Source organism: Scyliorhinus canicula, chromosome 9, assembly GCF_902713615.1.
Source record: "Scyliorhinus canicula chromosome 9, sScyCan1.1, whole genome shotgun sequence".
Classification (NCBI taxonomy): domain Eukaryota; kingdom Metazoa; phylum Chordata; class Chondrichthyes; order Carcharhiniformes; family Scyliorhinidae; genus Scyliorhinus; species Scyliorhinus canicula.
Genome location: NC_052154.1, coordinates 738,194 through 752,847, shown reverse-complemented (window position 1 = coordinate 752,847; position 14,654 = coordinate 738,194). Strand labels below are relative to the sequence as shown.

The following is a 14,654-nucleotide window of genomic DNA, read 5'->3' as shown; positions in this document are numbered from 1 at the left end:
CGTGTGTGCGTGGGTTTCCTCCGGGTGCTCCGGTTTCCTCCCACAGTCCAAAGATGTGCGGGTTAGGTGGATTGGCCATGATAAATTGCCCTTAGTGTCCTTAAAAAGTAAGGTTAAGGGGGGGGGTTGTTGGGTTACGGGTATAGGGTGGATGCGTGGGTTTGAGTAGGGTGATCATTGCTCGGCACAACATCGAGGGCCGAAGGGCCTGTTCTGTGCTGTTCTATGTTCTACCTCGTCCTGATCTCCAAACCCATCCCTCACCCGCCCTGGGAGCTGCTCCTTGCCCTGATTCTGAAACCGTGTGTTCTCCGAGCTGATTCTGAATGTGGAACTGAGAATGATGGAGGGAATGTCACTGATGGAGTGTCCGATTCGGGAATATAGCTGTGGAGGGATTGAGATGACGGTGATTTTCAGCTTGTCTTCTCGCTCTGACAGACACCCACTCTCGGCTGAGGGTTCAGCAGGATGTCAGTGAGGGTACCTACAGCCTCCAGATTCGAGTGAGTGACTCAGGGGAGCCTCGTCTGTGGCAGGATCACATGCTGAATGTGACCGTCTGTTTCTGCAGTGTGAGAGGGGATTGCACACCGGGAGTAGCCGCCCTCCTGGGTACCCATGTGGGTCTGAGCTTTGGAGCTGCCATGGTGATTCTCGTCAGTGTCCTGCTCCTACTCTGTGAGTATCACATTTTATTTGCACTCCCAGTCATCTGATCCATTCCCCCAGCATCTCTTTCACATCTTGTCCAGGGTGTTACATCAGCCAGTCACAGGGTTTAATGTGATTCAGGCTGTGGTTATGAGCCCGGTTACTGTGCTCAGTGACCCAGAGCAGAACTCCCGACGACCCAGTGAATTCCAGTGGACCATCCTGTAGATTGTGTCGGGGGTTCTGTCTGGAGGTGGAGCTGTGGAGGTGATGGGGAACTGGGCTGGGATGGACTATTAATAATAATAATCGCTTATTGTCACAAGTAGACTTCAATGAAGTTACTGTGAAAAGCCCCTAGTCGCCACATTCCCTAGTCACCACATTCCATCGCCTGTTCGGGGAGGCCAGTACGGGAATTGAACCCGCGCTGCTGGCATTGTTCTGCATTGCAAGCCAGCTGTTTAGCCCAGTTTGCTAAACCAGCCCCTATAGGTTGAACAGGGCTGGTGCAAGAGGAGTTGATGAGAGGATTGAATTGGCTGCCATTGGTTGTGGAGAATTCTGGTTGACTGGGGACAGATTTCAGATCCACTTTCACCAGAAAGCTCTCAGTTTCTGCTCAATGTTAGCTCCTGGCTGAGAGCAGCTCCAACAAAACACAAGAAGCTCGACACCATCCAGGACAAAGCAGCCGCTTGATTGCTCCCCCTTCCACAAACATTCAATCCCTCCACCACCGACTCACAGTGACAGTGTGTGTCTACTTCTTAGCAGTCCCTTGGGATCAGGGATGACTCATCTCCACTCTGATCTGAAGGGTTGTGAAATAGATGATGAATCCAATGTACAACCTTCAGGCTGTTGGACAGTTGCTGTGTGACTGGTTGGGTAAATTTCTCTCTGACACCTCAATTTCACTCACCTCTGAGTGTTCCCCATGACATTTCTCAATGTGTTCATTGCCTTCCCAAATAAACCGTCTCTATATCGGTCAGTACAAGCCAGGGTCGTTCGGAAACCAGCAGGAATATTTCATCTTTTCAGGGATTTTTTGAGGACAGCTCAAACGTTTTTTCACTGTCCTCCTTTACACTGTCCTCTGCACAGAGGGTAGTGGGAGCCTGGAACTCACTGCTGGAGAAGGTGGTGGAAGCAGGGACGATAGTGACGTTTAAAGGGCATCTTGACAAATACATGAATAGGATGGGAATAGAGTGATCGGACCCCGGAAGTGTAGACGATTTTAGTTTAGATGGGCAGCATGGTTGGCGCAGGCTTGGAGGGCCGAAGGGCCTGTTCCTTTGTTCTTTGTTCCTGGTAGATTCCTGCTGCTACTGAATTCTGAATAAACAATTGCTTTGGGTGTCTGATGCCAGGCTACAAATGACATGTCCTGTCCATCAGAGTTGGTTTTGAGTGATGAGCATGTTGGCTTGCGAGAGGAGAGTGATGGTGAGACTGTCTTGTCACATTTGGAGAATCCTGCCAAGGCACCACTGATGGTACTTCTCCAGTGCAGGCTGAAACATGTCCCATCTACAAGATGCACTGCAGTAACTCACCAAGTTCCTTAGGCAGCACCTTCCAAACCCACGGCCACTACCATCTAGAAGGACAAGAGCAGCAGATACCTGGGAAGCCCACCACCTGGAGGCTCCCCTCCAAGTCACTCACCATCCTGACTGGGAAATATATCGGCCGTACCTTCACTGTCACTGGGTCAAAATCCTGGAACTGCCTAACAGCACAGTGGGTGTATCTACACCTCGGGGACTGTGGCGCTAACAATTATACATAAAGCCGAGAGACAGGTACAATAGAGGCTTTATTCCTGTACGATGTTGTCCCTCCATCCGCAACTGTAGACTGAGGGACTGAGCAGCTCTCGTACATATTTATACATAAGCTCCCTGTGGGCGGAGCTAGCCGGCAGGGGCTGACCGGAGGAACCTGTATTACAGGTACAGGCAGACATCCCCCTACTGCAGTACACATGACTCACCTAACTACAGTGGTTATCTCACCACATTCACCCCCTGTAAAAAATGAGTCCGGCGGGGGTGACATGTAACTGTAATATAAAAGAAAACTATTTACAAGAGGGTCCAACATAGAAAATCAAGAGTCCATCCGGTTAGCAGGTTACAGGTTGAGCCGAATCGGTGGTCGGACGTTCCGCTGTGATCGGCGTAGCTGTGGTGGTGACGTCGGCACAGGCGGTGATGGCCCCGATTGTGCAGGTGCTGGCGGTGTTGGTGCTGGCAGCTGGCGGGAGGACTCCGAGAGCAAGCCGAAATCTTCCATGTCCTCCAGGGTGGGCAGGGGGATGAGGGATGGACCTGATGGGACGAATAGGGGGGCGCTGGGGTTGGCGCAGGAAGGGGTGTGGGCATGGGATCGGCACCTGAGGGAGCCAGGTCCCGGAGCGAGACAGTGTCCTGGCGGCCGTCGGGGAACTCCACGTAGGCATACTGGGGGTTGGCGTGGAGAAGGCGTACCTTGTCCACCAGGGGTTCCGCCTTGTGGTGCCGGACATGCCTACGGAGAAGGACTGGGCCCGGAGTCGTGAGCCAGGTCGGGAGCGACACTCCGGATGTGGACTTCCTGGGGAAGGCAAAAACACGTTCATGGGGTGTACTGTTAGTTGCGGTGCACAGTAGCGACCGAATGGAATGGAGCGCATCAGGGAGGACCTGCTGCCAGCGAGCGGCTGGGAGGTTCCTGGACCGTAGAGCCAGCTGGACGGCCCTCCATACCGTCCCGTTCTCCCTCTCTACCTGCCCGTTTCCCCGGGGGTTGTAGCTGGTCGTCCTGCTGGAGGCGATACCCCTGCTGAGCAGGAACTGACGCAGCTCATCGCTCATGAACGAGGATCCCCGGTCACTGTGGATATAGTCGGGGAAACCGAACAGGGCAAAAATGGAATCCAGGGCTTTGATGACGGTGGCAGACGTCATATCCGGGCATGGGATGGCGAAGGGGAACCTAGAAAACTCGTCGACCACACTAAGGATGTAGGTGTTGCGGTCGATGGAGGGAAGGGGCCCTTTGAAATCCACGCTGAGGCGTTCAAAGGGGCGGGATGCTTTCACCAGGCGCGCGCGATCTGGCCGGTAGAAGTGCGGCTTGCACTCCGCACAGACCTGGCAGTCTCTGGTGACTGTCCGTACTTCCTCGACGGAGTAGGGCAGATTGCGGGCTTTGATCAGATGGTACAAGCGAGTGACCCCCGGGTGGCAAAGGCTGTTGTGCAAGGCACGGAGCTGGTTCACTTGTGCGCTGGCACATGTACCTCGGGAGAGGGCGTCTGGGGGCTCGTTGAGCTTGCCGGGGCGATACAAGATCTCGTAGTTAAAGGTGGAGAGCTCGATTCTCCACCGCAAGATTTTGTCGTTCTTGATCTTGCCCCGCTGCGTGTTGCTGAACATGAAGGCTACCGACCGTTGGTCAGTGAGGAGAGTGAATCTCCTGCCGGCCAGGTAATGCCTCCAGTGCCGCACTGCTTCAACGATTGCCTGGGCCTCCTTTTCGACAGAGGAATGCCGAATTTCAGAGGCGTGGAGGGTGCGTGAAAAGAATGCCACGGGTCTGCCGGCCTGATTTAGTGTGGCGGCAAGAGCGACATCTGAAGCGTCGCTCTCTACTTGGAATGGCAGAGTCTCGTCTACGGCGTGCATCCCCGCCTTGGCTATGTCAGATCGGATGCAGGCGAAGGCCTGTTGTGCCTCGGCCGAGAGGGGAAAATGTGTGGACTGGATAAGTGGCCGGGCCTTGTCTGCGTATTGCGGGACCCACTGGGCGTAATAAGAGAAAAACCCAAGGCAGCGTTTGAGGGCCTTGGGGCAGTGGGGGAGCGGAAGCTCCATGAGGGGGCGCATGCGGTCGGGATCGGGCCCCAGTAGTCCGTTTTGGACTACGTAGCCAAGGATGGCTAAGCGGTCTGTGCGGAACACGCATTTCTCCTTGTTGTACGTGAGATTCAGGAGAGACGCGGTGTGGAGGAATTTATGAAGGTTGGCATCATGGTCCTGCTGGCTATGGCCGCAGATGGTGACATTATCGAGGTACGGGAAGGTGGCCTGCAGCCCGTACCGGTCAACCATTCGATCCATTTCCCGCTGAAAGACCGAGACCCCATTCGTGACGCCGAAGGGAACCCTCAGAAATTGGTACAGACGACCGTCCGCCTCAAAGGCAGTGTAGGGACGGTCCGATTTACGGATGGGGAGCTGGTGGTAGGCGGATTTCAGGTCAATAGTAGAGAAGACCCGGTACTGTGCAATCTGATTGACCATCTCAGAAATGCGGGGGAGGGGGTACGCGTCGAGCTGCGTGTACCGGTTGATGGTCTGGCTGTAGTCCACGACCATCCTGTGCTTCTCCCCAGTCTTAACCACTACCACCTGGGCTCTCCAAGGGCTGTTGCTGGCCTCGATGATACCCTCCCGAAGCAGCCGCTGGACTTCGGACCTGATGAAGGCCTTGTCCTGGGTGCTGTACCGTCTGCTCCTGGTGGCGACGGGCTTGCAATCCTCAGTCAGATTGGCAAAGAGGGAGGGAGGCTCGACCTTGAGGGTCGCGAGGCCGCAAACGGTGAGGGGAGGTAGGGGTCCGCCGAATTTGAGGGTGAGGCTCTGGAGATTGCACTGGAAATCCAGGCCTAGTAAGAGGGAAGTGCAGAGGTCGGGGAGAATGTACAGGCGGAAACGGTCGAAATCCACGCCCTGTACAGTGAGTTTAACCAGGCAGAAACCCCGGATAGGGACAGAGTGGGAACCGGAGGCAAGGGAGATCTGCCGGTCAGCGGGATGGACCGCAAGGGAATAGCGCCTTACCGTGTCTGGGTGGACGAAGCTCTCGGTGCTCCCGGAGTCGATGAGGCAGGAGGTCACATGGCCGTTGACCAGCACCGATGTGGAAGAGGGTGCCAGGTTGCGAGGACGGGACTGGTCGAGCGTAACGGAGGCGAGCAGTGGTTGGTCGGCGATTGAGTCCGATGAGTCCGACGAGGAGCGGTAGCGACCCGTGTCCCGTGATGGCGGCCCCTGGAGTCTAGATGTCGGCATCCGCAGCACCTGTGGGTAAAATGGCGGCGTCCATGGAGCGCCCGTCATGGGGTCGGAACAAAATGGCGGCGCCCATGGAACGCACATGGCTGTGGTAGATGAAGATGGCGGCGCCCATGGGGCGCACGTGGCGGGGGCGGCAAAAGATGGCGGCGCCCACTGATCGCACGTGGGGTCGGGAGAAGCGGACGGCGGGGCCCATTGGGGGAGCGGCTGAGGCGAGGGGACCTGCGGCGCGATAGCGGCGACCGTCCGGGACTGACACACCGCTGCAAAGTGGCCTTTCTTGCCACAAGCTTTGCAGGTCGCTGTGCGGGCCGGGCAGCGTTGGCGAGGGTGCTTCTGCTGACCGCAGAAGTAACAGTGGGGACCCCCAGGGGGTGCGGTGCGGCGGGCAGCGCAGGCATGGTGCGCGGGGGCGGCTGCTGGGGGGGCCGTTTGCGGGTTCCACGCGGGGTAGGACGGATGGGCCTGGGGGGCCGTTTGTGGGGTCCACGAGGGGTAGGACGGGTGGGCCGAGTGGCTGGCGGAGTAGGTTTGCGCACTACGGGAGGCGGCCGTCATGGAGAGCGCCAGGGCCTTTACGGCCGCGAGGTCGGGAGCGACCCCTTCCAGCAGTCGTTGCCGGATGGGGTCCGATGCAATGCCTGTGACAAAGGCATCGCGCATGATTAGATTAGAGTGCTCCGTGGCTGTGAGGGCCCGGCAGTCGCAGTCTCGTACCAGAGGTATAAGGGCCCTCCAGAAGTCCTCAATCGACTCACCCGGCTGCTGGCTGCGAGTAGCAAGTTGATGCCTCGCAAACAGGGTGTTCGTCGATGGTGCATAATTCTCCTTGAGCAGTTCGATAGCAGCGGTGTAGTCGGTCGCATCTCGAATGAGCGGAAAGACGCTGGAGCTCAGTCTGGAGTACAGGAGTTGCTTTTTCTGACCCTCCGTCGGGGGAGGGTGTGCTGAAGAGATGTAGGCCTCGAAGACTGCCAGCCAGTGATCAAAGTCTTTTCTGGCGTGAGGCGAGTGTGGATCCAGCTGCAGACGGTCAGGCTTGACTCTGATGTCCATGGTGACTGGGAAATCGTACAGGAATAAATTGTGGCGCTAACAATTATACATAAAGCCGAGAGACAGGTACAATAGAGGCTTTATTCCTGTACGATGTTGTCCCTCCATCCGCAACTGTAGACTGAGGGACTGAGCAGCTCTCGTACATATTTATACATAAGCTCCCTGTGGGCGGAGCTAGCCGGCAGGGGCTGACCGGAGGAACCTGTATTACAGGTACAGGCAGACATCCCCCTACTGCAGTACACATGACTCACCTAACTACAGTGGTTATCTCACCACAGGGACTGAAGCGGGTTCAGTCAGGAAACTCACCACCATCTTCTCAGCGGCAACTAAGGATGAACAACAAATGCTGGCCTAACCAGCGATGCCCATATACGAAAGCACCTGATAAAGCAGTCTGCCTGGTTAGGGATTTGAAGATTTTGAAAGAGGAACTTTTCCCCTAGGTCCTGATCATTATGGTGATCATGCTGATTTATATTCTCTCTTTCTCTCTTCCACATGATGTTGTTGTGCCAGTTCTCATTTTGCTAGTAGCAGTTTCTGACTGCCTTCATCGTCGACACCATCACAAGGGACTCCTGGCTGCTTCTGAAGATGACATTCGGGACAACATTTTAAACTATGATGAGCAGGGAGGAGGAGAGGAAGATCAGGTCAGTGAGCAACTCACAAATAGTAAATAATCCTTTTTTATATAATCCCACCCCCTCTGTATATAATCCTCACCCTCTGTATATAATCCCCACCCCTCTGTATATAATCCCCACCCCTCTGTATATAATCCCCACCCCTCTGTATATAATCCCCACCCCTCTGTATATAATCCCCACCCCTCTGTATATAATCCCCACCCCCTTTGTATATAATCCCCACCCCCTTTGTATATAATCCCCACCCCTCTGTATATAATCCCCACCCCTCTGTATATAATCCCCACCCCTCTGTATATAATCCCCACCCCTCTGTATATAATCCCCACCCCTCTGTATATAATCCCCACCCCTCTGTATATAATCCCCACCCCTCTGTATATAATCCCCACCCTCTGTATATAATCCCCACCCCTCTGTATATAATCCCTCTGTATATAATCCCTCTGTATATAATCCCCACCCCTCTGTATATAATCCCCACCCCCTCTGTATATAATCCCCACCCCTCTGTATATAATCCCCACCCCTCTGTATATAATCCCCACCCCTCTGTATATAATCCCCACCCCCTCTGTATATAATCCCCACCCCCTCTGTATATAATCCCCACCCCCTCTGTATATAATCCCCACCCTCTGTATATAATCCCCACCCCTCTGGATATAATCCCCACCCCTCTGTATATAATCCCCACCCTCTGTATATAATCCCCACCCCTCTGTATATAATCCTCACCCTCTGTATATAATCCCCACCCTCTGTATATAATCCCCACCCCTCTGTATATAATCCCCACCCCTCTGTATATAATCCCACCCCTCTGTATATAATCCCCACCCCTCTGTATATAATCCCCACCCTCTGTATATAATCCTCACCCCTCTGTATATAATCCCCACCCCTCTGTATATAATCCCCACCCCTCTGTATATAATCCCCACCCCTCTGTATATAATCCCCACCCCTCTGTATATAATCCCCACCCTCTGTATATAATCCCCACCCCCTCTGTATATAATCCCCACCCCCTCTGTATATAATCCCCACCCCTCTGTATATAATCCCCACCCCTCTGTATATAATCCCCACCCTCTGTATATAATCCTCACCCCTCTGTATATAATCCCCACCCCTCTGTATATAATCCCCACCCCCTCTGTATATAATCCCCACCCCCTCTGTATATAATCCCCACCCCCTCTGTATATAATCCCCACCCCTCTGTATATAATCCCCACCCCTCTGTATATAATCCTCACCCCTCTGTATTTAATACCCACCCTCTGTATATAATCCCCACCCTCTGTATATAATCCCCACCCCTCTGTATATAATCCCCACCCCTCTGTATATAATCCCTACCCCTCTGTATATAATCCCACCCCCTCTGTATATAATCCCCACCCTCTGTATATAATCCCCACCCCCTCTGTATATAATCCCCACCCCCTCTGTATATAATCCCCACCCTCTGTATATAATCCCCACCCTCTGTATATAATCCCCACCCTCTGTATATAATACTCACCCTCTGTATATAATCCCCACCCCTCTGTATATAATCCCCACCCTCTGTATATAATCCCTCTGTATATAATCCCCACCCTCTGTATATAATCCCCACCCTCTGTATATAATCCCCACCCCTCTGTATATAATCCCCACCCCCTCTGTATATAATCCCCACCCCCTCTGTATATAATCCCCACCCCTTCTGTATATAATCCCCACCCCTCTGTATATAATCCCCACCCCCTCTGTATATAATCCCCACCCCCTCTGTATATAATCCCCACCCCCTCTGTATATAATCCCCACCCCTCTGTATATAATCCCACCCCTCTGTATATAATCCCCACCCCTCTGTATATAAGACCCACCCCTCTGTATATAAGACCCACCCCTCTGTATATAAGACCCACCCCTCTGTATATAAGACCCACCCCTCTGTATATAAGCCCCACCCCTCTGTATATAAGCCCCACCCCTCTATGTATAATCCATGTTTTTTATATATAATCCTCTTCCCCTGTTTAGAATATAATTTGCAATCTGAGATTGATCGATCTTTGTGAACTAAAGATACAGACAGAGGCGGATTTACACTTTTGAGGTCACGCGCTCACCTTGCTTCCTGCCCCTCTACCCCATGACCATAGGACATTAGAGCAGAAGTAGGCCATTCAGCCCATCAAGTTTGCTCTGCCATTCAAGAGATCATGGCTGATCTGATATAATCCTCAACTTCACTTTCCCGCCTTTTCCACTTGGCCCCCTCCTGACCCCACTCTTGCCCCCCAGAAAGCAAAGGTGCAAGCCACAAAAATACACATCTCAAGTTTCAAGAAGGATGTCTGATGCCACCATCTGGCCGGAAGTCGCATTACTAACTATCTACAAAACTGTGCACAGGCCTATCACCACATCCCCTTTCCTTTGGAAATGTTAACGTTGATATTTAAATATAACTGTCTTACGAAACATACTTTGTATTATTATACCTGGCACAAAGGAAGATGGTAGTGGTGGTTGGAGGCCAAGCATCTCAACTCCAGGACATCACTGCAAAAGTTCTTCAGGGTAGTGCCCTTGGCCCGACCATCTTCAGCTGCTTCATAAATGACCTCCCTTCCATCATAAGGTCAGACGTGGTGATGTTTACTGATGGCTACGCAATGTTCAGCATCATTCGGAACTCCTCAGATAATGAAGCAGTCCATGTCCAAATATAGCAAGACCTGGACAATATCCAGGCTTGGGCTGACAAGTGCAACTTACATTCATGCCACACAAGTGTCAGGCGATGATCATCTCCTACAAGAAAGGATCTAACCACCGCCCCTTGCTATTCAATGGCATTATCATCGCTGAATCCCGACAAACAGCATCCTGGGGGTTACCATTGATCAGAAACTGAACTGGACTAGCCACATTAATACTGTGGCTACAAGGGCAGGTCGAAGGCTAGGAATCCTACGGCGAGTAACTCACCTCCGGACCCCCCTAAACCTGCCCACCATCTACAAGGCACAAGTCAGGAGTGTAATGGAATACTCTCCACTTGCCTGGATGAGTGCAGCTCCAACAATGCTCGACACCATCCAGGACAAAGCTGCCAGCTTGATTGCTCCCCCTTCCACAAAAAATATTCAAACTCTCCACCACTGACGAACAGTGACAGTCGCGTGTGGCATCTATAAGATACACTGCAGCAACTCACCAAGGTTCCTTAGGCAGCACCTTCCAAACCCACGCCCACTACCATCTAGAAGGACAGGGGCAGCAGATACCTGGGAACCCCACCACCTGGAGGTTCCTCTCCAAGTCACTCACTACCCTGACTGGGAAATATATCGCTGTCACTGGGACAAAGTCCTGAAACTCCATTCCTATCAGCACAGTGGATGTGCTTACACCTCAGGAACTCAGGTTCAAGAAGGCAACTCACCACCACCTTCTGAAGGGCAACTACGGATGGGCAATAAATCTGTCCTAACCGGTGACATCCACATCCCGTCAAAAATTAATTTTTTTAAATGTTTACGTATGTTACACAACTGTGCTTCAAACAACATGATATGCCAGGTGAACATGTCCCTGGTGCACAGCTTATTGTACATCTGCGACAACATCACTCCGTTGATCTTCTGGGCTCTTATCAGCTTCCCGTCACCTTCGCTTCCGGAATACCGGTTTTCTTACACGCCTTTTTTGTCAATCATCATGTTTAGCCTCTTTACGCGATGTATCCTGAAGACCGGTTTCCTTGCTGGCTTTGTCTACATCATCAGCTTCTTTAATTTCCTAGCGCGATGCTTTTTGCTGTATCGTCAATAACATTCTGGTCTGTTGGCCATATTGCCGATGTCCTCTTGTTTAGTATCACAGGTGGGACCCAGGGTATCCTCCACTCTCCTCTTCATCTTTTTTGAGGGAGGGATCCTGTGACTGAGCCTCTTTTTTTGTTTTTATTTTGATAGCACCCGTCATACCGCTGGACTGTGCTATTGGAGTAGTCATACCGCTGGACTGTGCTATTGGAGTAGTCATACCGCTGGACTGTGCTATTGGAGTAGTCATACCGCTGGACTGTGCTATTGGAGTAGTCGTACCGCTGGACTGTGCTATTGGAGTAGTCGTACCGCTGGACTGTGCTATTGGAGTAGTCGTACCGCTGGACTGTGCTATTGGAGTAGTCATACCGCTGGACTGTGCTATTGGAGTAGTCATACCGCTGGACTGTGCTATTGGAGTAGTCGTACCGCTGGACTGTGCTATTGGAGTAGTCATACCGCTGGACTGTGCTATTGGAGTAGTCATACCGCTGGACTGTGCTATTGGAGTAGTCATACCGCTGGACTGTGCTATTGGAGTAGTCATACCGCTGGACTGTGCTATTGGAGTAGTCATACCGCTGGACTGTGCTATTGGAGTAGTCATACCGCTGGACTGTGCTATTGGAGTAGTCATACCGCTGGACTGTGCTATTGGAGTAGTCGTACCGCTGGACTGTGCTATTGGAGTAGTCATACCGCTGGACTGTGCTATTGGAGTAGTCGTACCGCTGGACTGTGCTATTGGAGTAGTCGTACCGCTGGACTGTGCTATTGGAGAAGTCATACCGCTGGACTGTGCTATTGGAGAAGTCATACCGCTGGACTGTGCTATTGGAGTAGTCATACCGCTGGACTGTGCTATTGGAGTAGTTGCTTGTAGATTGTTGGCTGACCTATGAGGGACTGGGGTCGTGGTCAAGTTGCATCCTCAGTCGCGGCTGCAGAGCCTCGCACTCTGGTGTCTGGGTTGGATCCACGTCCCCAATGTTGGGTTCTGTCCCTACATTCTGTGTTTGAGCCCCAAGTGATGGCTCATCATCACTCGATCTGACAATGTCTCTGTCATCTTTTCCTGAAGAGCCGAGTAATGGCTCATCTTCATCTGGTAATATGATGTATGTATCGTCTGTTGTTGTGGAGCTGCACAGATATAGCCATCTGCTCCTCTAGCACGTCTTAGAACATAGAACATAGAACAGTACAGCACAGAACAGGCCCTTCGGCCCTCGATGTTGTGCCGAACAATGATCACCCTACTTAAACCCACGTAACCCGTATACCCGTAACCCAACAATCCCCCCATTAACCTTACACTACGGGCAATTTAGCATGGCCAATCCACCTAACCCGCACATCTTTGGACTGTGGGAGGAAACCGGAGCACCCGGAGGAAACCCACGCACACACGGGGAGGACGTGCAGACTCCACACAGACAGTGACCCAGCCGGGAATCGAACCTGGGACCCTGGAGCTGTGAAGCATTGATGCTAACCACCATGCTACCGTGAGGCCCCACTCTTCTAGTGGAGTGGCCCCGAGTATTGGGGAGTCCACTACCAGAACCATTTTGTGGGCCTGAGATGATTTACCGAATGCCACTTGAGCCAGTTTCTCCAGGATTGGGATGATTTCTTCCGTTATTAGTCTGTTCACAGCTGAGTTGCTCTCATCTGGTGTGTCTGCGACTGCAATCTCAGTTTCCATCTCTGCGTGCGCCATCTCGGACCTTTCACACTTCTCGGTGTCCTGCGCAGACTGAGCGCCCCTTGTGATTACCTTGTCATTCCCGCCAAATCAGCGGAATGGTGTTTCACTGTCATCCCCTTCTGGCTTATTACCTGAGTCTCCACTTTCCTCATCGTAATCATGGTCGTTATAGCTTTCGTCGTTGTAATGATCATCGTTGTAATGATCATCATCGTACTCATCATCATCGTCTATAATAGCATCGTAATGATCATCATCGTACTCATCATCATCGTCTGTAATAGTGTCTTCCGTGAAGTATAACACTGCTCGTGGAATTGTGCGTTCATGTCAAAATTTATCGATTTCCAAGTCAGCAGCGAGACTTGTTGCCGAGCTTCCATCTAACACTCTGTGCTCTGGAACTTCAGGAGGAGTGAAGAAGTTGAACCAAGAATCATTGAGCACAGTTTTTGTACTTGTTTTACGAGTATCCTGACCCTTATGTGTCTGCCTCATTTCAATGGTTTTCAGTGTGACATTTTTTCCTTTCTTCCAGTCGATGTGGCAGCCTGTGCTTCCCGTGATTGTAAATAAGAAGAAGCCTGACCCATCAGGCCGCGGCTCCGTCTGGTATGTTTTTGCGAGCACCTCATTTGTGAAATACACATTCAATTCAAACTTGAACTCCAGAGTGAAGCTTCCCCGGATCTGTGAAATTCACGGCAACATCTTTGTAGATACTGCAGAATGAGCTCACCATGCTCCGGTATCATGTCACTGAGCAAATCCTCATTCTCAAACCGCTAACCAGAACTTTGGAGTTCCCTTTGGATCCTCCCTCTCTGTCTCTGGTTGATCTTCCTCCACTTTCACTATTGTTTTTACGTCATTGGATAACTGCACCACTGTATCTTGTTGTGAGTCACAGTAATCTTCTGTTGCCTCGCTGTCTGGAACCCTCAATTCGGTTTAAGGCCCCACACGCATCCGCTGGTAGGGTGGACTTGCTGTTCATGTCCACAATGGTATTATGTAGATGATTTGGAGTTGGGGACCAAGGGCAATGTGTCCAAGTTTGCAGATGACACTAAGATGAGTGGTAAAGCGAAAAGTGCAGAGGATACTGGAAGTCTGCAGAGGGATTTGGATAGTTTAAGTGATTGGGCTAGGATCTGGCAGATGGAATACAATGTTGACAAATGTGAGGTTATCCATTTTGGTAGGAATAACAACAAACGGGATTATTATTTAAATTATAAAATATTAAAGCATGCCGCTGTGCAGAGAGACCTGGGTGTGCTAGTGCATGAGTCACAGAAGGTTGGTTTACAGGTGCAACAGGTGATTAAGAAGGCAAATGGAATTTTGTCCTTCATTGCTAGAGGGATGGAGTTTAAGACTAGGGAGGTTATGTTGCAATTGTATAAGGTGTTAGTGAGGCCACACCTGGAGTATTGTGTTCAGTTTTGGGCTCCTTACTTGAGAAAGGACATACTGGCACTGGAGGGTGTGCAGAGGAGATTCACTAGGTTAATCCCAGAGCTGAAGGGGTTGGATTATGAGGAGAGGTTGAGTAGACTGGGACTGTACTCATTGGAATTTAGAAGGATGAGGGGGAATCTTATAGAAACATTTAAAATTATGAAGGGAATAGATAGGATAGATGCGGGCAGGTTGTTTC

The 14,654-nt window shown here is 51.5% G+C and overlaps 1 protein-coding gene across 1 annotated transcript in view; it reads left to right on the top strand.

The window, feature by feature from the left end:
- The window catches only part of cdh15 (cadherin 15, type 1, M-cadherin (myotubule)), a 72,612-nt gene that overhangs the window by 41,271 nt on the left and 16,687 nt on the right, over positions 1-14,654 (top strand). Inside the window, exons 7-8 of the mRNA XM_038808429.1 lie at positions 442-681; positions 7,311-7,447. Coding sequence (XP_038664357.1) covers positions 442-681; positions 7,311-7,447 — 377 coding nt within the window. The remainder of the gene's footprint in view (positions 1-441; positions 682-7,310; positions 7,448-14,654) is intronic.